The following is a 21,213-nucleotide window of genomic DNA, read 5'->3' as shown; positions in this document are numbered from 1 at the left end:
GGTCGGACTCGGGGAAGTTCGACGGAGGGAGAGGGAGGCTCACACAGCTTTTCCGTTTGGGTCGATCGTCAGTGACTACTCACTACATCCCACCTCCACCACCACTAACTTACTACTAAGTCAATCTTCCCCTCCCTTCCCCTTCACTTTTCCCCCTCCTTCAAATCTTCCGCCATTTTAGTTGAGGATTTCTGCGCTTATCTCTCATCTTTGAACTCTTTCTTTTAATGTTATTTAATGAGTGTATATGATCGCACTGCATAGGTGTTAAGCCTTCCGGCCTGGCTGAACCCCTCTCTCTCCCAACTCCATTACACCAACTTCCTCCCCCTCTCTAGAACATCCCACCCCCCCGAGTTGACAAACGATGACGAGCAAGGAGGGGGCTACAGGGCAGGCCTTTGGCCCGGTCCTGGCCGCGGTCGCTACCATGCAAGGAAATGTGTCGCGCGCCGAAAAAACGCATGCCCATGAATTCTTAGAGAAATTTCAGAAATCGGTAAGTTATCCTACCCCTCATTCCGCCACCTTGAATCAAGTTGATGCCACCCATGATCCCGATGCTGACCACTTCTGGGCTTGTGTCTCTAGGTCGAAGCTTGGACTATCACCCATGAAATGTTACAATCTCCGGATGTTCCTGTCGAAGCCAAGTTGTTCGCAGCGACGACGTTGAAAGGAAAGGTGAATTGGTACTCCGACCTGGGTCCAGCCATTTCTGCCTGCTGACCTCAACAAGATCATCTTCGATCTCGATCAGTTGCCTACCGAATCTGTAGTCGCGCTCAGAGACTCTATCCTGAACCTGCTTGTGGGTTTCGCCGCGGGTCCTCGGCCAATCCAAACACAGCTATGCGTATGCTTGGCCAGTCTGGCTATCCAGATGCTTGCATGGAAGGACGTACTCCCTACCGTGGGCGCTGCACTGGGAAGTAACGCCGGAGATTGCGTGCTAGAATTCTTAAAGATTCTCCCGGAAGAAGTAACAGAAGGCCGCAAGATCAATCTGAGTGTATGTTTGGCACGAGAACCACCCCCTTTAGACTGTTACTCTGCGATCGCGTATCCCCCTGACCCTAACATTCTGTCATTACCTAGGAAGATGATCTCACCATGCGGACAAAAGAACTCCTGGAAGATAATGCTGAACAGGTGATGCACCTATTGATTCAATACGCTCAGTCATCACGTATGTACAATATCACCCTGATATGTTCATTTCTACTTTGCTGATCACAGTCGCCTTTGTCATCACACAGCGACTGCCTCTACTAACCCGCGCCTCTTGGATTGTATCACTTCATGGATGCGCGAGATTCCGGCCGCCAAGATTGTGGAGTCGCCTTTGATGGACGTCATTTTGAAGGGACTTGATGACGACAGATCTTTCGAGGCTGCCGTAGACAGCATGTGCACACTGTATCGAGATACCCGTGAAGTCGACGATTCGCTTGCCATTATCCAAGCCTTGTATCCGCGCATAATCTCACTTCGCCCCAAAATCGCCGAGTTTGCCGAATCCGAGGATACCGACGCCTACAAAGGCATCACGAGACTTTTTGCAGAAGCCGGTGAAGCGTGGGTTGTGTTGATCGCACGTCTACCATCCGACTTCCGTGGTCTGGTCGAGGCAGTTTTGGAGTGTTGCGCTCGGGACTGGGAACGAGACGCAATTTCGCTGACCTTCGTTTTCTGGTACGAACTGAAGCAGTACGTGACGCTGGATCGATACGCAGACGCCCGAGTGAATCTGAGCGACGTCTTCTCGCAGTTGGTGGATATCATGGTCAAGCACCTCGAATATCCTGGACCCGAAGAAGGCGAGACGGATTTGTTTGGAGGTGATCGCGAGCAGGAGGAGAAATTCCGGCACTTCCGCCACTCAATGGGAGATGTACTCAAGGATTGCTGCGCTGTCATCGGAGTCACAGAGTGCTTGACTAAAGCATACCAGTTGATTCAGCAGTGGGTCTCCAAGTATGCGTCGCAATCCAGTGACGAGCACGTCCCACACTGGCAAGAGCTTGAGGCACCACTGTTCAGTTTGAGGGCCATGGGACGCATGGTGGATCCTGAGGAAAGCGTCGTCCTAACTCAGGTTATTCCATTGATCGTGCAGATTCCCAACCAAGAGAAGGTGCGATTCCAGGCTATCATGGCACTTGCACGCTACACGGAGTGGACGGCACAGCACCCGGAGACTTTGGAGGCCCAACTAAACTACGTCATATCTGGGTTCCAGCATAGCTCTCCCGAAGTGGTCCAGGCTGCGGCTTTGGCCTTCAAGTACCTGGGAACAGACTGTCAAAAGCTGCTTGGAGGTCACATTGCCCAGCTTCACACGTTCTATGAGTCCGTGATTGACAAGCTGAAGCCTGCGAGTCAAGAAGAGGTAACTGAGGGCGTGGCAGCAGTGGTTGCAGTCCAACCTCTGGAGAAGATCTATGACACCTTGAAATTGTTCTGTGACCCTATCATGGCTCGCATCATGAACCTAGCGAATAACGCTCAAGATGAAGAAAGCCAACGCGCTGTTGCTGGTAGGGCCGATGGCATACATTCATTGAGGACGGCGCGCTGACTATATTATAGATCACATTGGGCTGATTACCATTTTCGTCATGGTCGTGAACCCATATGTCTCTCCTCGTGAAGAGAACCCCGCCGTGAAGTACTGTGGTGAGATCTTGCCCATTATGAGCACGATTGCGCTGAACTTCACATCATCCACACCAATCCTCGAACGAGTTTGCCGTTGCTGGCGCAATATGATCATCTCCTACCGAACTGCAATCGCTCCTCTGCTGCCAACTTTGGCCCAGAGTCTTGCTAGTGGCTTCCAGGCGTCGCGAGAAGGATGTTTCTTGTGGGCCACTGATGCCGTCGTCCGCGAGTTCTCGGAGGGTGCTGAGTTTGTGGATGCGAACACAAGCCAGGCTGTCTTCCAGTTCTACGAACAGCAAGCAATTGCATTCTTGCGCATTCTCAATGATTTGCCTCCAGAGAACCTACCTGACGGTACGCGTCCATTATCATCAAGTGTCATTCGTGTGGCCTAGCTAATTATTCGCAACTAGTCATCGAGGATTTTTACCGTCTTTCGTCGGATGCGATCCGCTTCTATCCCAAGGAATGCATAACATCTGAGCTCTCGGTTCCCATTTTCTCGGCGGCCCTAAGCGCCCTCACCCTTCAGCAGATTGACCCTTTGATTGCCACTCTTCATTATTATCATGATCTGTTTAGCTTTGCATTCGAAAAGCCGGCGGTTTCCGAGTTCACCACGTCTGATGGCAATGCATATTCGACGCCCGTTGAAGTTCGTGAGGCAGTCAAGCGGCTTATCGCATCCCAGGGTCAACTGCTTGTCCAGCGGATCCTTACAGGCATGATGTTCACATTCCCTGGAGAGTGCTTCCCAGATGCCTCCGGCGTTTTGATGTCCATGTTCGAATTGATGCCTGAAGATGCGGGAACCTGGCTGCAGTCCACTTTGCAAATGCTTCCTGCGGGTACGATGAAGCAGGGCGAGGCTGAGCGTCTATTGAAGGGGCTGTTTGACAAAATCCAGTCGGGTGAGACCCGGAAGATTCGCGTCTTGCTTCAAGGTAAGATCAAATTTACCATTGGTTGATCTAGTCCCGTTAGTTGACAAGTACAGACTTCACCAACTCGTACCGCCGCCGAAATGTGGCTCCCAGAGACGGTCTGGGCCGACTTGAGGCCACCCGATTCAGATTCAGTGGATAGATGTTCAAATTGGAGCCACGGGACTGAGCAAATCAGGTCACAGCACCGCTAATGATGTTGGGAGTGGCGCCCATCACCCACCGACGCTCGGCCTCTGGGTCGGGGCGGACATTGACACGAACACATTCCGCGTCCACGGCATCCATCTGAGAAGATTCAGAATGCGTTTGTGCGTTGAGAATCCACTCAGACTGCCCATCATGTATTTTCTCACCCCAGCGTCAGCATCGCCCATACACGGTTGCATCAGGTCGTTTTATAAGCATTCGCGGATGATTATCGGCCACGACCCATCCGGGGGGCAGCAAGCGGACAAAACAGCTTGCACGGTTACCCACTTTGTAAAAACGTGACACCATTAGTATTATAGCGTAGGAAACTTAGATATATTATAAGAACAATGGTACGCCCGTTACTTATAGCAGACCACGAAATCGACACAAAGTGTGAACATTGCCTGGCACAGGTCACTCGTCTGACCTACATAGTGTGTTGTGCAATGAGTACGATAGTATTGTGATTGCGGCCATATCTCAACTGAAAATCTAGCAGAGTCCAGCGGACTCACATTAGTGACATTCTTTTACATGGGTCTGGAACGCAGTTTGTTTCGATAAATGTTACTTCGTCGACACTTTTGGAGGCATACCAAGTGGAATTAAGGAGATTGTTGAGGCCGGAATAGATGTACCTTCATTGATTGCTATCGCCAGGAAACAATTTTTTTGGCTGTAAACACACGAAAGAGGTACAATTTAGATAAAAAATACGTTCTTTAAGAACAGGTTGTGTAGTGTAGTGGTTATCACTTTGGATTTTGATACCAAACAAGTTCCAATAACCCCGGTTCGAACCCGGGCACGACCTTTCTTTTGTTATTCTTTTTCTCTCCCAATGCAGACAGATAAGCTCATCTCGCTTTCGACATAATAGTATGAGAAGGATACTTGAGTAGGGATTTGATATATTTTTGAGCCGCCTTGTCATTGAGTACCCGGGGTGTGGTAAAAAGATTATTCAGAGTGGTCTCCACGTATGTGTATATATGTTAGCTCACTGCGTCATCTATTGGCTAATAGACAGTGCTACAGGCTTACTCCTGGCCTATGCCTCGAACTTTACTACTCATTTGCTCGATAACAGACCCTTAGAATGTTCTAGTGTTCTAGCTGGGTTCCATGACTGTTCGATGCAGGTGTACGGTACTTATTGTCAACAAGGATTAAGGTTGCGTGTAAAGCATTCCGTCCCTCCATCGAATCCGTTCCGCCCTCCGATCGGGATCTGCCCCACCTTCGCAACAGCACGCGGTCTCTCCAACGACCCCGGAGTCTCAGGGTCCATCTAAGATCCCCTCATTGCTCTTCAGATGTATCAGCCCCAGACTCCCACTTCTACTACATTCGTTTGATCCCAGGCGGCTGTCGATTTCGAAGACTGCGCTCACTCGGTGGCAATCGGAAGCTGCGCTAAGTCGTGAGTTTCTTCGGAACCTCCCCGGCCATCTTCCCCTCTTCTGTCCCCAATTCCTGACCTTTTCCCAACAGCCTACAATCTGTCGTACGATAAACCTATCCTCGCGCGCGCTGCGCATTTCCTCGGCACCTACAGATACCCGATACCGCTACTATACTCGGATACCTAGCCTCACATTCTTTCCTATAGATTAAAACCGTCCTCGACATCTGCCCGAAGCTGATCCGTCCCGCCGAGATTTCGGTCCCCACGGCTCGCGCGAATCTACGATTGTACCTAACGCTCACGACCAACACACGCTCCCATTGGATTCTTCTCCATTCACTCTAGCTTCCTATGGCTGATCTCGCCACACCCTGAATCTGAGTTCGAGCTCTTGCGGGTCATGTTCGCCCACCGACAAGGCACTAATGATCGAATCTTTCCACTGCCATATCCTTGCGCATGATGACTTCAGCTGTCACTGCAGTAGCTCCCCCGGAACAGGGACTCCAAAGCTCCCGTGAGGAAACACATATGTCGACCGAATACGATGCGGCAGATGCGGCGATGGATGGCTCCTCACGGAAGAGGAAGAGAACTCGGAAAGTTCAGACGGATCGCAAATTTGAATGTACCTTTGATGGGTGTGGGAAGAGTTATTCGCGCGCAGAACACCTGTACCGTCATCAGCTGAATCGTTCGTTTCCCCGCCTTCAAAGGATTATTCAAAGGAGCGTAAGCTGACTAGCGATCAACTTAGATACCCCAAAACAGATCTACCGATGTGACTTTCCCGACTGCTACCGATCCTTTGTCCGACAGGACCTGTGCCTGCGCCATCGTGAACGACACACGACGCAAGGGTCTCAACTGCAGAAGCGGGACAGTTTCGCGCAGGCTACCGTAAATAATGCACCGACCGTATCAACTGAGCAGAACAAGCCGCCCGTGCTTAAGAAAACCCACAGCGAATCCCCGACTGGGGTTCCAACTCCTTCTCCTACACACAAATCGACCCAGGCGTCAGTTGAGGGACGGGTAGATTCCATCACCATCACCAATATCGACGTAAAATCCGCTGCGGTTCCATCTCGGACAGGGCATTCGCCTCAGGCATACAAATACCCACCACTTAGTTCACAGCCCGGCGTTGAGCTATCAGATCCCACCTTTTCTCGCTCTGTTAGTCTGAGCAATCAAACCACCAGCTCCCCGGCGGGCCAGTCAGCCAGTACTTTCAGCCCCTCGGATTACCATACGCACCGGAGTCATCTATCGACTAGCATGTCTCTACATTCAGGCGAAACAGGTCAACAGAACCGAGGACGTCATTCTGTAAATGAAACGACAATGCTATCTAGCTATATGGATGGGCAGTCGCTGGCAAATCCGGCGCCATATGCACCGATGCCTGAGGATGGATACACGGGTATCTTGGGGCCAGCAGTGACAACTTCAGCGCCGGCGACATTGGACACCGTGAGTACTTTTGATGCGCTGGACACTGTTCCCGGTATGATGGCTCCGGGGTCAACAGTGGCAGACCCTGGTTTTGATGCTCTGGCCTCCTGTGTCTACCCGATTTTTGGCGGAGAGACGCACAACCGGTCTCCCTTCGCAATGCCCGAGGATTTCACAGCGTGGCTGTTCAATGACCCTCCTCCCAGCTCGTCCTCGATGGGCTACCCATCTGCAACCAATATGATCCCAAACTACCTCAATGCGATCCAGCTGCAGAACCAATTTTTGCTGGGCGATCCTGGGTACGGGAGTTTCATGAACGGAGTAATTCCGCACGATCCGATGAGCGTAACTAGTATCCTGGACGCCGGGTCTTCACGAATGAGCCTCTCAAATGAAAAGAGACAGGAGCTTCTTGCGCTTATGGGTTCACGCTTTAATGAAGCAGCATACTCAGCAGTGGCAAAACGGAAGGATGCTTTGATGGAAGGTGATATGAATGACGACCGCCATGTCCTAGGACCGCGCATGATGGAGGCCTATATCGCATCGTACTGGCATCATTTCCACCCTCAATTACCCATCTTGCATCGTCCGTCATTTGTCTTGAACAAAGCCCCAAACCTGCTTTTGCTGGCCGTCATAGCTATTGGAGCGTCTACCCTGGACAAGATGTATGGGTCAGACGTGACCGAGACCGCAGCTGAGCTGGCGAACTTTATCGCATGGCATTTACGTTGGGAGTTGTTCATGGATGCCGATTTTCGGCCTCCAGCCAAGCTGTGGGTCTTCCAGGCACTACTCCTCCTCGAAGTGTACGAGAAGATGTACTCCACCCGTGCACTGCATGAGCGAGCGCATATACATCATGATACTACCCTTACGTTAATGCGACGTGGCAGTTCGTTGATTGGCCGCTCCGCACTAGATTCTCCTGCGAGCCTTAGAGACGATCGACAAAGTCGCTCAGTAACCGGGTCGACGTTGACTCCCGATTTCGTGGCGGAAGAGTCATGGACTCACTGGATCAAAGCCGAAGCTACAAGGCGGGTGGCATTTGCAGCCTTCGTGTTAGACTCTACGCATGCGACCATGTTTGGACACTCAGCCAAGATGGTGGCCCACGAGCTGCGTCTGCCTCTTCCGTGCGATGGAGCGCTATGGTCTGCCACCAATGCCTCTGAAGTGGCTCGAGTGCAATCCAGTCTACATGCGAACGGAGTCAAACCTCTCATGTTTTTGGATGGTCTTAAAAGGACGCTCAATGGCCAACCGGTTCGAACCAATGCATTTGGACGCACCATTCTTATGGCAGGCTTGCTGAGTGTCAGCTGGCACATGAACCAGCGTGATCTCCAGGTGAGTTCGCTGGGTGTGCTGCAGGCATTGGGGGGTCGCGATAAGTGGAGGTCCGCCTTACTGCGGGCTTTCGACAACTGGCGACGGGATTTCGACGAGGCGTTGGGAACGTCGGAGCCAGGATCGTTTACCGGTGGTTACCGAGCGCGACACCCTTGGGACGAAGCCAATGTGTTCGAATCGCGCGATGTCTTGCATGGACTTGCACATATGGCCTCCCATGTCGACATTGTGGATTGCCAGGTTTTTGCCGGAGCTGGGCGGCTCATGGGCCGCGCCATCACCCGAAAGGACTACGACGGGGCGCGCGAAAAAATGAACCGATGGGCAACTAAGGCCACGGCCCGCGACGCCACATTCTACGCCCTGAGGTTTCTGTCTGAGTGTCTGTTGGCCGAGGAGCGGGTGCTCGATAATGATGAAGCCTACTCGGGACGGGATGACTACCTGCTCAACCGACCATGGGTCCTTTATGTTGCTGCTCTCGTGGTCTGGTGCTACGGGTACGCTCTCGAAGGCCCGCTCAATCACCCCGTCAAATTGGTTCGACCCGCAGAGCAGCGACATGACATGCAGCAGTTCTTGCGACGGGTTGGCGGAGTTCGCGAACCCAGTGACCTTGAGGGGATGAAAGGATGCAACCAATGTATGGGGTTGCTGATGGTTCTCCGCAATGGGTTCACGAACACTCGCTGGGAGCTACTGACTGAGGCTGCCAATTTACTCAGTAGCTGTATCGACAAGCTGAATGGCAGCGCAGCCGCGTAATGTGGCCGACTTACTGGATTCTGGCAGTGCATATCACTGCAAGTCCCATTTAGTCGGCAGGCTTTTACTTAATCTTCTTGTATATCTAATTCGCTTATCGCAAGCTTTGCCAGAGATGAAAGTTGAAGCCAGCTACTTTCTTTGTGGTAGTCAAGTTAGGCTTCGAAGAGCGTTTGTGATTATGATGTGACCAGGAATATTTCATGCGAGAGATACCATGGCAAGGAGGTTTTTATGAGCTATTCAGTTCTTTAATCCAGTAGAATCGACCAAGGTTGGCGTTTCTATAGATCTGAACTCAGTACTGCGCGTGTTGGAGCCTGAGGTGTCCGGTTACCACAACAACAAGCGCGGGGCGGGCGTCATTGCTTGTTTCGCTCCCTTCTTTTAGTCTTTCCTCCTCCTCCACCGCCTCACCTCCTTTCCTCTTCCTCCCCTCCCCTCCTTCATTCCAGTCAATCGGACATCTTTTGGTGTTTACCCCCCCAGGTGAACGTGCTGATTAATCTCTTCGTGCCAATTCATCGCCTTGTCACCTTCGCTTATACAGGAAGAACATTCCGTTTGTGGAATCAACAGAACATCAACCATGGTACGTGGCTGAATCTCATTGCTTATGGAGCCATGGCCTGCATTGGGGTTTCTGGCGGGCGGGTGAGGATATGCCCGGGCGACGACACATTACGTCTTATTGCAGCGCGTCCGCTATCTTTAAGACCAGGAATTGATTACTCAATTGATTGTTGTTGACCCTCTGGTGTTGAATCTACGAGAGAGTTATTTGGAACCATGGTGGAATCCCGGCCCTCTCGTCTGCCCGTCCAATCCCTTCCGCCCCTCGTTTCCGCGGATCGCAGCCTTGCGTCGCTGGTTGCTCGTCACCCCAGCTGCACGATCTGAATCTCTCTCTTTCCTTCTCTTCTTCATCCCCATCGCTTCCATTCCTTCTCTGCCGTTTCTATCTATCTATCTTTATCGCATCGCATCTGAAGATGGCACACTCACCTCATTCTCACCACGATCAACAGGCCTCGACCAACTACAAGGAAGCTTTCTCGCTGTTCGACAAGCGCGGTACTGGCAAGGTCGCCATCGAGTCGCTGGGCGATCTCCTCCGTGCCTGCGGGCAGAACCCCACGTTGGCGGAAATCGCGGATCTGGAGAAGAGCGTGGGCGGAGACTGTATGCGCGCCCTTGATTATGGAATTCCTATAAAAAGGACTGTTGCTGACGGACGATGATCTAGTTGACTTCGAGTCGTTCTTGAAGGTCCTCAACCGCCCCGGAGGTTTCCGCGATCCCGGCGAGCCCGAGGAATACACCCGTGGATTCCAAGTGTTTGATAAGGACTTGACTGGATTTATTGGATTGGGCCAACTGCGCTACAGTATGTTTACGCTCGCTGGGCGATGAGAATTGGGGGATCTGCGATATTGACGATGGCTATAGTTCTTACGAACCTGGGCGAGAAGATGTCCGACGAGGAAGTCGATGAGTTGCTGAAGGCCGTTGACACTAGCTCCGGCGAGATCAACTATACCGGTACGTTTGACAACATCCCCACATCGATCGCGGGGAATTCCATCAAGACTGATATCGAGTTCGGCAGATCTCGTCCGCACCATCCTTGCCAACTAAACGACATACGATACCCTTTCCCTGACGCTTCGTGACGAAATGCCTCCTTTCTTCTTCCCTGCGCGATCCCTGTTGCCGGAGTTGTCGGCTTGAGATTAGATTAGTTCATCTGTTATAAAGTTTATTCCGCTTGTAGTGTATATGGAGCTGGCGTATGCCATTCAGCAAATTTGGAAATGAAAGACAGAACCTTGAGTCTATGTTGAATTTCCAGCATCTACCACACTCTGAGCTGTACACGGTTCGAAAAAGGGTAACTTGTACTTCGTAAAACAGTAGGACCAGCATACCCCAGGGCAAATCACGAACTCTCCATCCACCCAGCCCACTCCCGATCCATCGCCCCCAACTTCTCAACATCATTCGCCTCCATGACCCCCGTCTCCATCAACGCCCCCGGCAGAAGATACACCACCTTTGCCCGTCGATTTCCATCATCTTCCTCATCTTCCTCTGCTGTCTCCTTGTTGATCTCCGTCGACGGAAAATGCACCGCATCCAAGAAATACCCCACCACGACGCGACACCGCCCGCACCGGAGCAACAGGCGCTTCTCGAACCCATCCTCCCGCCTCACCAAGGTGGGTTTCCGGTCTGGGATGGTGGTGGAGAGGAGGATCGTGTAGTGGGGTTGTTTCGCCGCGGCGTTCTCGGTCTTGGGGTTGTTGTTTGTATCAAGCTCGTCATCCTCCTCTTCCGCGCGGGGCAGCGGCAGGATCAGCGCTGCATCCTGGGCTGGAGGTTTGCGGCGCGGAAGGGTCGTGATTGTGCGGGTTGTGGCGAGGAGGAGGTGGTTGCAGAAGCGGCAGTGGTTTGTGTGGATGGGGAGTTTTTGGTTTTGCGTCTGAGGGGGGTCGTGTGGTTCTTGGAGTTGTTGGGGTTGTGGCTGGGTGGAGGGGGAGTTGGGGTGTGAGGACATTGTTCTGAGGACGTTGTTGACTTTATTCCGGGTGGGTTTCGTGGGTTTCCTGGTTTTGGTTTTGTAGGTCGGAGTTCAGAGTGAGGTGGGGATTGTAGGTTATGTCAATCTTGTAGGTTGTGTGTGGTCGGCGTAGGTGTAGATGTAGGTGTGGGTGTAGTGGTTTTAAGTCATGTTGTATGTACTGAATGCAGCGCGGAAGCTGAGCTGAGTTGGAGTTGCTTGGAGATGACGGACTTTGAACTGGAAGATGCGGGTCCACACTTTCACTCACCCCACAGGTGAGTGTGTGCCTGAGGACGCAATCTCTCTCGGGACTCGGAGTAGAGGGACCTAGTCTAAACTTCTTGAGTATTTAAGGTAGGGCTTATCGATAAGGGAACCTTAAGGTAGCAGTGGGCTGTCATCGGGAAGCGACGGAGGGAGGACCTGCATGCATTCGGGCTGTGTTAGGAAAGCTTATTCCTTTGATTCTCAATAGTTAATTTAGCTGATGTATGTAAATTTATGAGGTAGTTACAACCATGCGGACTATTGTAGATAAAGTAATCCGAGTTTGCACAATCTCAACAGAAAGCAGACTAGCAGGTGTAAGCGATCTCTGGGAGTGTAGATACATTGTCGCACCCGTGTTGGCTGAGACACTCGCAAGAATAACATAAGGGTGAGGATATATACAGAATAGATCAGGTAGGATCCCTTTTCGCCGCATTAGGATCAACGCCTCTCCTTGACTCTCCTGGTAGCCTTCCGATGATACCCCGTCACGGATGGATGAAAGCCTCCGGCCAGTCCTCCTTGCACCAGTCACCGGCAAAGCCTTCCCAATCATCCTGGAAGTAGTCAATCTTCATCTCATACGGCACTCGAGGCGGTAATGTCAGTCACTTGCAAATATCAGTGGCTCTATGTCAAGACTTACTCGGGTGAAAATGGCAGCTCGCGCTAGTATTCTTCGTCACGTCGAAGTCTTCGGTGCAATTCTAGCAGGTTGCGTAACGGAGTTTGAGCTTTTAGTTATCGTCATCCGAGACGGGAACGGATTCTTGAGATGCTCTCTTTCTTTTGCTCCAGGCTTCAAGGGGGCCGCCGGTGCCATCTGTGCTCTTAACTGGTACGACCTGATCTTCGGGTGCAAGAAGTCGAGAGGAGAGGTAGCTTCGCGCTTCCGGAATGTCTGCACAGAGTGGCTTCTCATCTCCATCATGGTATCCTCACAATCTAAGGGCCAGATGATATTTTGTTCGCTAACTTCTGTTCTCGAGGTCTGGCGCATTGAGCAGTTATCACGCTGGCACGGGTCTTATCCTTGTCTTTCTGGAGTCAGAGGACGATCCGTGATGCACCTTTGCCGCAACAAGCTGCTGTTGATTCCTCACTTTGTTGACGATACAATTCGAGAAATCGAACGTCCTGAGCAGCCGGACCCATCATCAGAATTACATTCGGGTTTGTGTAACCTTCTGAAAATCGTCTTCGAGACTTACTAGCTAGATCTGTGATGATACAGAACAGATATGGCTCTTGTCCCGAACAGACTATCCTTGCATACTGGTGCACTGCCTCTCACTCGGAGCGAGAATCGGATAGTGAAGGTAGAGCTCGCTGGTGCCTACGCCAGATTGCGTCCTGAGCTTTCATCCGTACGGAGGTTGAGTTGGCTCACAACTAGTCTGAGAGCCGTGACCCCGGAGGAGCCATACGGTCAGAATAGGTCTGGTCGCTGTTGTCTCTTATGCTCTCTTCAACATCAAATAATCCGTTGAACACTCGCTCAAAGATTCATATTGCGTATCCTCTTAATGACGATGGCTGGGAAGTTTGCGTTGATCGCCGGGTAACTCTCTCAATACCAAGATCATCGTCACTTACTGACAGTATGCTCTAGCTCTGGTGCAGGTGGCATCGGCCAAGCCCTTGCGTATGGTCTACGTGATAGAGGTACTGCACCGCAGGGCTGAACTGAGCTTCAAAAGATGCTAACGTCTATTGAGGCTATACTGTTATCGCCACGCTGCTTCCCCACGACGATGACGCTCATTTGGGAGTCCGCGATATCAAAGTGTATCGAGTAGATTTGACGAGCGAGAAGAGCGTAAGAGAGCATCATACGGCTCTCGAGACTCTTACCCATGGCAGACTTGGTATTCTGATCAACAACGCGTGAGGCCCATTTTCATACCCCGCTAGTCGTCAACTGACAGCCTCCCAGGGTAATTGTCTACACAATGCCAGCAGTAGGCAGCGATGTCGCCGAAGTGGAAAAGATGTACCGTGTCAAAGTCTTCGGGCCGATGCAGATGGTGTACATCTTCCATCGCATACTCATCGCGGGGCAGGGTGTGATTGTGAACATCGGCTCCATAGGCGGCATCTGCCCGTACGTCTACGGATCATCATACAACGCAAGCAAAGCTGCCTTGATCCATTGATGCAATACTCTACGCGTTGAGATGTTGCCTTTCGGGTTCGTCTGTGCAATTTCCTCCCTTTCACTACAAGGTTTGGTGGGGGGGGGGAGGCTAACGGTTACTAAAGAGTTCGCGTGGTGAATGTGATATCCGGTGAGGTAGCTATCAACATCCTCAAGCCAGATTTCAATTGTAGTCTATCTCAGGGATCTGTTTACGGGCCCCTTGCCGATGGCTTTCGGCAGCACGTCCGTCGGACTCCAGTAAGTGGTTTCAGCTGAAATTCGCAAACGCACCCACTGACTGACTTTTCGCTTCTGCGTAGATACAATGACTCCAGAGGAATATGCCAAGGGTATCGAGGAGATAGTCAAGCCTTCGCCCAAAGCATGGTTCGGGTATGGCAATGCGACGACTCTGGTCTGGCTCTCCAGCACGTTTCTCCCCCATACGGCCTTTGACTGGCTCTTTTATCGGTGGTTCAATTTGGAGAAACTGGCAATCATGTTCAGGGAAGGAAGGATTGGGGGTCGTTAGGGTATCTTGGTTCCTGTCCATGTTGAGATCATTTTGGCCGCGAGTGCGAGCTACAGTAGTGTACATCCTGCCTCGGATTCCACCATATCCACAGCGCATGGTTTTGAAATCGAACTCTCGGCTCTAGCTACCCGAATTGGGTCGCGAACATTGTTCCTTGAAAAGGCCTTTCCCTCTCTCTTCCCATATTCGGCTTATTTGTCCAGTACAACGTAGAGCCAAGGGACTAGCCCAGCGGCCGCTATCTTGGAAGCACCTCAGACAGGGTCAGCAGATGAGCTTGATCATATTGCGAGAATATCACCGCAAGGCGTGAGGGCCGGCTGTTGCTGATTTTGGCGTCGAGAATCATCCATGTTTGAATCAAACGATTCACTTCTGTGGATATCATTATGTGCTGTACAGATATGGAACCAACTGTGTGTTTGATGCATGAAGATTGGTTCCACCTGAGAGAAGCGGGCAAGATTGTCGCGAATGGCATCGTCTGCCTGGATTCCAGACGATACTTTAATTCCTTATTGCTTTTCAGTTCGGGTAAAATATATTTTCGGAGATCAGAAAACAGAAAACGAAAAACCATCAACGAGTATACGTAAACGTAAGAGGTATCAACCATGTAGCTCGTATTCAGCACGTTGCGATCACAATTGAATGCTAAAGTTTCCTTCGGGATCGAGAAATATACGCAGTAAGGCTGCAGGATGACTGCCATTTTTCTCTCCGTTCACCTGCTCGATTGGGATCTCAATTCCCTGTGGAGATATCATCTCATAAAGATGAAGAGCGAAATAACGAAAAAGAACCAAAAAGAAAGGCTTTGAGGGCCGAGCGTGGATCGAACACGCGACCTCGAGATCTGCAATCTCTTGCTCATACCACTGAGCTACCGACCCTTTTGGAGTGAAAGTTTAAAGCTCAGAAAGAAACTCATGTCTTGCGTCACTACTGTATCTTTCGAATCTACTAGTCTTCATGTTGAAAGTTTGGACAATTCCGCTACAAGTTATCGGCATGCGAGAGAGCCATAACTCAAAGCTCAATTTTCCCCGCAAGATGACACCAGAATATTCTGGACTGGGTATATTCTTTGCGATGATGAGGCGTGAATGGATGCGGGTGACATTGGAGCATAGCAAGGCGTGGGGAGCGAAGGGATATATAAAATTGAAGATAACTGTACTCTTTTGTGTTGGAGAGACAAACTGTACAATGAGCTCCCTCCCTGTGCTGGGCTCACTCATCTCCATTACTGTCCAACACCAGAAGAGTTACCTCTACACTTCTTACAATGTCCAAGTCCTCCGAGCCATTTACCTGGAAAAACGACATCCGACAGCCCTCTGCAGGCGAGCCTTGGAGATATCCTAAGCCTGACACAGAAACACCCCCTAACTCCGAGTCACACTATGTGACACTTCCATTTGTTGATATCGTGACCTCGTCTGTGCATAATTCCCATGGGGAGAGCAGATTCCAGGGCATTAGGATCCGGATTCTGGACAAGAACGAAGGCCCTCTGCCTACCGGCCGTGCCGATGCTGTTTTACCCCGATATTTGGAAATCCTTCATGCATGGGGCCTCACGACGGAGGTCGGTGAGGAAGGACCCCCGATCGAGCGGACGGCGATCTGGCGAGACGGAGAGGTCCTCTTCCACGGCCGCACACATCAATCGGACTCGCGATACCGGGGCCTCCACGTCATCACACAGGGTCAGCTGGAGCGGGTCTTCGTGCGAGACCTGCTGCGACATCAGGTGCTGGTCGAGTGTTGCACAGCTCTCCAAGAGTACACAGTTTCTGAATCTCCTGAAGATCTTGACAGACCTGTCCGAGCGGTTATTCGAGATAACCGGGGACCGGTGAGACAGAGACCATTCGCGCCAAGTTTCTGGTCAGAAGCGATGGAGCTGCAAGCATGATCCGCAAGAAGCTCAATATCCTCTTTCATGGTGTGAGCACAGACATGTACTGGGGCATCATGGACGGGAAATTCGAGTCCGATTACCCTCATGCGTGGATCTTTGGCGCTATCTGAGTACGGAGCATGGTTGCTGTGTGATCATTCCGCGTGAGTAGGGCATATTCGGCTGTATACACAGCTCAACTTGTCGCTGACTGAGCGTCTTACCCGAGGACGACAGGAGCTGGACCCTTCCTCCAAAGAAGCCGGAGGCAAGGTGGATGCTAACTCCATCACGCCCCAAGAGGTCCTCGAGCAAGCGAATCGCATCTTCACACCCTATACTGTCCGGTTTGCCTCGCCGCTGACCTGGCTTGCGATTTGGAAAGTCATTGAGCGGGTCGCAGAGGCTTTTCCTTCTGATAATCTGCGAGTCCACCTTGCAGACGATGCTGCGTAAGTTTGCCTCGTGCGCTTTTGTTTTTTTGTTCCCCACCTTACAACCTCGACCAGGCCGCAACTAACTGCGTATAATCATGCAATAGTCACGTCCACAGCGTCTTCGGAGCCTTTGAACTCAACGCCTCAATCCTCGACGCCTCTAATCTAACCTGGAAACTCGGCTATTGCGCACGCAACCTATCCCCAACTTCAACCCTCCTTCCGACGTATGATTCGGAACGCCATCTGCACGCCGCCAACGTCGTCGAGATATCCGGCAAATACCTCCACTACTGCTGCAACTGCGACATCCCCGCGCCGCAAACGCACTCACTGAGCAAGGACCTGGGCGCTGAGGCTATCCAACACGCCGTGCGCGGGGAACCTTTATACTGAACCACCGCCGGGTTGGGAGTGTGAGGCAGGCAGGCAGAAATGTGGTCATAAACTGGTTACCTTTTCGAACTCTGGAAACACAAATACCAGGCACGGAATTTGGAATCTGGGATATACGTAGTCAGGAACGTGACGTGACGCTGGGCTGCTGATTTTGTAACGCTTAACCCCGGGCTCCCCCGTCCGTCTACCTGCCGTCTCCTAACTGTCATCCCATCACCATACCATCCATCCTCCGTCTTATGCGCATTGAATTCCTGGGCAGAAATTCTGGACACGTTGTCCATGGGCTACCTTTGTTCGAGTTGAACATAAGCACTTTGCGGATACTACCATGGGTTATGAATTCTAGCCACCTGTGCGCTTGAAGCAGATACCACAGATTTGGGGTTACTCATCCCCAGCTCTATTAAAATGTCTTGAAAGGCTGTCCAGTCTTGCCTCGGTTCTCCTCCATGCCATTCAATTAGAAAGACACCTCAGTCTGCTATTCTCGGCTGTTCATTATCTACAATCATGTCTGAGACTTCGAGAACTACGTTGGAGTTTCATCAGCCAAAGCCTCCCGCAAGTTGGACCAACCCAGGGACACTAACACCCTCGCATGGGGAGATAGAGTCGGACGAAGAGAAAGAAGCACATTATGACTTGAGTTCAACTGATACTGTGACATCCTCATCACCCGCATCTTCTGCTTGACCCGCACCTCCTGCCGCACTTCCTGCATGGGATGTCCACGGCATCAGATGGGCTTTCGCTGATATATTGTCCTTCTATCTTTGCGGATGAGATTGAATTGAATAACCCATGGCTAGTTATTGCTATCCTGTCAAGTGTGTTTCTATATGCGCTTGACCAGGCAATTGTTGCAGACGTACAGCCAAATATCATCAAAGACTTTGATTCTATTGACAAGCTCAAGCTTCCCTGGCTGTCTGTCGCGTCTCTTCTAGGGTCGGCAAGTACAAAGATTTTCTGGTACGAAAATCCCCTTTGGGTTTGTTCTTCGAAATCTTACCATCGCACTTACAGGGGACGTGTATACGGTCACTGCAACCCAAAATGGATATACGTGCTATGTGTCGGTGTCTTTGAGATCGGATCTGCCGTCTGCGGCGCGGCGCCAAACATGAATTGTCCATCGTCGGACGGGCGATAGCCGATTTAGGTTTTGGGGGGGGGTGGCATATATCGCGGGGTCATGATGATGCTGTCTATTTTCACCACCCCGGTGTAACGCCCAAAGTATATTCGGATCATCGGAGCAGTGTTTGGTATCGGATCGGTGTGAGTTTCTTCTCTTGCAAAATAAGCATTTAGCAACAGGCAAATTTTGTTCTGACACTGTTTATTGACAAGAAGAAGAAGATCAGGGTTCATTGAACTGTGATATTGGGCGGATCATACTTGAGCATTTGTTAAACGCTGTATTGCTGTAATATCAAGATGAAGATATCTCCATTCCTCGATGGTCTAACGGTCATGATTTCCGCTTGTCAATCCCTCTCGGGAACAAGCGCGGGAGACCTGGGTTCGACTCCCAGTCGGGGAGAATTCTTTTTAAGCTTTTTGCTTGCATCCGGGAATCATTCGATAGACAGGCGAGCAAATTCCGTGGTTTTCATGCAGTCGTTGAGTAGATGATGGTCTTGTCGATTCCCGTGATTACCTTCAAGTTTCACAAACCGGAAAATAAGCCTTCTTTTTCAACAAACTGTAAACAACCATTGAGTTACAAAACAACCCGTATCTTAATCTCACCCCCGCATGCTTTTTCCTTATATCCGACACAACCACTACGGATGGCACCAAGCGAATCCAGGGCAATGCACATACTTCAGCTATGCCTTGGCAGGTGTCCTGATGATTCCACTAGGGACGGTGGGTTAGGTGCGGTGGTGGTGGGCAGGCCTTCTTGGCTGTGATTCTTGTCACCACTGCTTGCAGCTTGCAAAGAATCATGCTGAATGATGACCCTTGTTCGAGTCAGTCATGTCATGTTTAGCCGACAGAGGGGTAAATTCCATAACGTAGTGTGGTTGATGGGCTTTAGAGTACTGATAAATCTGTTCAAGTCTAAAGCTACCTTTAAAGGTAGATTTTGTGCCTCCTTCATTTGGAGAGTGTACTGTACATACTGGCGGGCCTATTCCACGACAACTGTTCAATCATGATTTCTTTCCTAGCAAACGTCCAGCATCTTTTTCTCCGGCTAATGGCTGGAGTCTCTTCTCTGGGATTCTCTACATGAGTCACAGCCTTGGTCCGTACGTCTTTCTCTTCGGTTGGAATTGCTCATTCGCGGACATATCGTCGGCATCTGTATCTACCGATTGTACTTTCACCCACTGGCCAACTATCCGGGCCCTTTTCTCGCCAAAATCACGACATAGAGGGCTGTCTACCACGGCAAATCCGGTAATCTGCATGTTCATATTTGGCGTTGTCATCAGAAATTTGGTGCCTTCTCTTTTGAGCATTCTTTTTCCCTCATACGCTGTTAAGTCTTAAGACAGGGCCCATCGTTCGTTACGCTCCACACCGCATTGTCTTCGCCTCCAGCACTGGTCCCCGGTAAGCACTATTTGCCAACTGAAACCAGCCCAGCATGATTGAAACTAGCCAGACATCTATGATTTCGCAAGAATGTCCAAAAAAGCCAGTCCTACCACAGCATCCCCCTCATCAAAGGCGCCTACAGCACCCTAAATGTCGTCGACAAGAAAGCCCACGGCAGGAAACGTCGCATTTTTAGCCAAGGCCTCTCCGACCAGAATCTGAAACTGCTGGAAAGCTCCATTCCTGAGGGTTGTTGACCACCTGTGTAACCGCTTGAGCGAGAAGCAGGATAACTTCAGTCCAGTAGTCGCCAATGACACGGAAGATGAATGGGCGTGCCCCAAAGAACATGGCTGAGTGGAGTACGCCTTCTCAACAGTTTCGATATTCCGGTTTTTACTGACACCACGACAAGGCGCCTTCTACACGTTCGACGTCATGACCGAGCTCGTTTTCGGCCGTCCCTTCAACGCCCTCGACACGAACACCCACCACTACATCCTCGACGGCATCATGTCCCAAATTGCGGCGCATGTCCCTGCTGACCGAAGAGACCTGGTCGAGAAACTCCACCTCGGCCGCTTTCTCTACCCAGGAGCCATGGCCAAGGCCCTCCGCTTCTCGCAGGCCGGTCGCTCGATCATGGAGGATCGCAAGCGACACTCGAATCCGGGGGCCGCGGATATCTGCACCAAGCTGCTGTCCGTTAAAGATCCGGAAGCTGGTAAGGGATCTCCATTCCAGGAGCTGTGGGCGGAGAGTAATCTGTTGATTGTTGCTGGTGGGAACTTCTGTTTCCTCTCTTTACGCGTTGGAGGGGCTTGTGCTTTTCGCTGATCCATCGCCCTAGGCTCGGATACAGCCTCTACAGCGATGGCAGCAGCGTTCTTCTACCTCTCGCGCTGCCCCAGGGCCTTGAATCAAGCCACCCACGAAGTTCGCCGTGCATTTACGTCCATCGACGACATCTGCCCCGGAAACCCCGCCCTCGCTTCTTGCGTCTACTTCCGCGCCTGTATCGACGAGGCCATACGGCTGAAGCCCTCCGTGGCGGGCGCGCTCTGGCGCGAGGTCCTGCCCGGCGGAGCGATGGTCGACGGGGAATTTGTCCCGGCGGGCATGGAAGTCGGGGCGGGCATCTACGCCCTCCATCATAACGCGACGTAGTTCCCGGAGCCGTTCGGCTTTCGTCCGCAGAGGTGGCTGGGGAGTTCGACCGGCAGAGAGGGGATGAATCCGAGTGCGTTCGCACCGTTCTAGGCCGGGCCGAGGTCGTGTGTGGGGAAAAGACTAGCCATGATTGAGTTTACGGTGGTGCTGGCGAGGATTCTTTGGCGGTTTAATTTGCGGGCTGCGGCTGGGGATTGGGGAAGGTCGGCGAGGGGGAGGGGGTCAGGCTGGGTGAGTGTCATACCGATTTTTGCTTTACTAGCAAGAAGGATGGGCCGTATATTTAGTTTAGGGAGAAGGGGGTGGTTGAGTGAGGTTGTGGTTTGTGTCAGAGCATGTCTTATTGCATGGTGCATGATGATTTCAGTTGGTAGGGACTATCTATGGTCTTCATGAATCTATGCAAGGGTAGAGCACAATGGGGAAGCCATATCAGGTGGC

The 21,213-nt window shown here is 51.3% G+C and overlaps 7 protein-coding genes and 3 non-coding genes across 10 annotated transcripts; 8 read left to right on the top strand and 2 right to left on the bottom strand.

The window, feature by feature from the left end:
- Nucleotides 1-257: 257 nt before the first annotated feature.
- ASPACDRAFT_78759 (nuclear import receptor MTR10) lies at nt 258-4,141 on the top strand. Its single transcript, XM_020205266.1, has 8 exons — nt 258-499; nt 592-684; nt 740-1,012; nt 1,099-1,189; nt 1,260-2,540; nt 2,593-3,018; nt 3,078-3,608; nt 3,662-4,141. The coding sequence occupies exons 1-8, from the start codon at nt 368-370 to the stop codon at nt 3,748-3,750; spliced, it is 2,916 nt and encodes a 971-aa protein (XP_020056175.1). The 5' UTR covers nt 258-367; the 3' UTR covers nt 3,751-4,141.
- Nucleotides 4,142-4,534: 393 nt separating this feature from the next.
- On the top strand, nt 4,535-4,617 carry ASPACDRAFT_t164. The gene has a single exon. It is a non-coding gene; the product is annotated as a tRNA-Gln (tRNA).
- A 617-nt stretch (nt 4,618-5,234) lies between these two features.
- ASPACDRAFT_1856412 (uncharacterized protein) lies at nt 5,235-6,401 on the top strand (the record flags this gene model as incomplete). Its single annotated transcript, XM_020197485.1, has 2 exons — nt 5,235-5,905; nt 5,969-6,401. Coding segments are annotated over exons 1-2 (666 nt in total), but the record flags the coding sequence as incomplete, so codon positions are not given.
- ASPACDRAFT_78758 (uncharacterized protein) lies at nt 6,380-9,047 on the top strand. Its single transcript, XM_020205265.1, has one exon. The coding sequence runs from the start codon at nt 6,724-6,726 to the stop codon at nt 8,794-8,796; it is 2,073 nt and encodes a 690-aa protein (XP_020056173.1). The 5' UTR covers nt 6,380-6,723; the 3' UTR covers nt 8,797-9,047.
- A 180-nt stretch (nt 9,048-9,227) lies between these two features.
- ASPACDRAFT_78757 (putative cytokinesis EF-hand protein Cdc4) lies at nt 9,228-10,635 on the top strand. Its single transcript, XM_020205264.1, has 5 exons — nt 9,228-9,388; nt 9,825-9,978; nt 10,043-10,183; nt 10,246-10,338; nt 10,406-10,635. Exons 1-5 carry the CDS (start codon nt 9,386-9,388, stop codon nt 10,432-10,434), a joined length of 420 nt encoding a protein of 139 aa, XP_020056172.1. The 5' UTR covers nt 9,228-9,385; the 3' UTR covers nt 10,435-10,635.
- On the bottom strand, nt 10,405-11,669 carry ASPACDRAFT_1888488 (uncharacterized protein). Its single transcript, XM_020198486.1, has one exon. The coding sequence runs from the start codon at nt 11,351-11,353 to the stop codon at nt 10,736-10,738; it is 618 nt and encodes a 205-aa protein (XP_020056171.1). The 5' UTR covers nt 11,354-11,669; the 3' UTR covers nt 10,405-10,735.
- Nucleotides 11,670-15,124: 3,455 nt separating this feature from the next.
- On the bottom strand, nt 15,125-15,197 carry ASPACDRAFT_t160. The gene has a single exon. It is a non-coding gene; the product is annotated as a tRNA-Cys (tRNA).
- A 395-nt stretch (nt 15,198-15,592) lies between these two features.
- Nucleotides 15,593-17,043, top strand: ASPACDRAFT_60656 (FAD-dependent oxidoreductase; the record flags this gene model as incomplete). The annotated part of the gene is made up of 3 exons (XM_020203579.1): nt 15,593-16,165; nt 16,406-16,662; nt 16,752-17,043. The coding sequence occupies 3 exons, from the start codon at nt 15,593-15,595 to the stop codon at nt 17,041-17,043; spliced, it is 1,122 nt and encodes a 373-aa protein (XP_020056170.1).
- Nucleotides 17,044-18,505: 1,462 nt separating this feature from the next.
- On the top strand, nt 18,506-18,595 carry ASPACDRAFT_t165. The gene has a single exon. It is a non-coding gene; the product is annotated as a tRNA-Asp (tRNA).
- Nucleotides 18,596-19,705: 1,110 nt separating this feature from the next.
- ASPACDRAFT_1856409 (uncharacterized protein) lies at nt 19,706-21,050 on the top strand. The gene is made up of 3 exons (XM_020197484.1): nt 19,706-19,964; nt 20,018-20,383; nt 20,453-21,050. The coding sequence occupies exons 1-3, from the start codon at nt 19,916-19,918 to the stop codon at nt 20,767-20,769; spliced, it is 732 nt and encodes a 243-aa protein (XP_020056169.1). The 5' UTR covers nt 19,706-19,915; the 3' UTR covers nt 20,770-21,050.
- Nucleotides 21,051-21,213: the final 163 nt, after the last annotated feature.

Source organism: Aspergillus aculeatus, assembly GCF_001890905.1.
Source record: "Aspergillus aculeatus ATCC 16872 unplaced genomic scaffold ASPACscaffold_8, whole genome shotgun sequence".
Classification (NCBI taxonomy): Eukaryota; Fungi; Ascomycota; class Eurotiomycetes; order Eurotiales; family Aspergillaceae; genus Aspergillus; species Aspergillus aculeatus.
The sequence above is the reverse complement of the archived record's forward strand: the minus strand, read 5'-3'. Positions and strand labels throughout refer to the sequence as shown.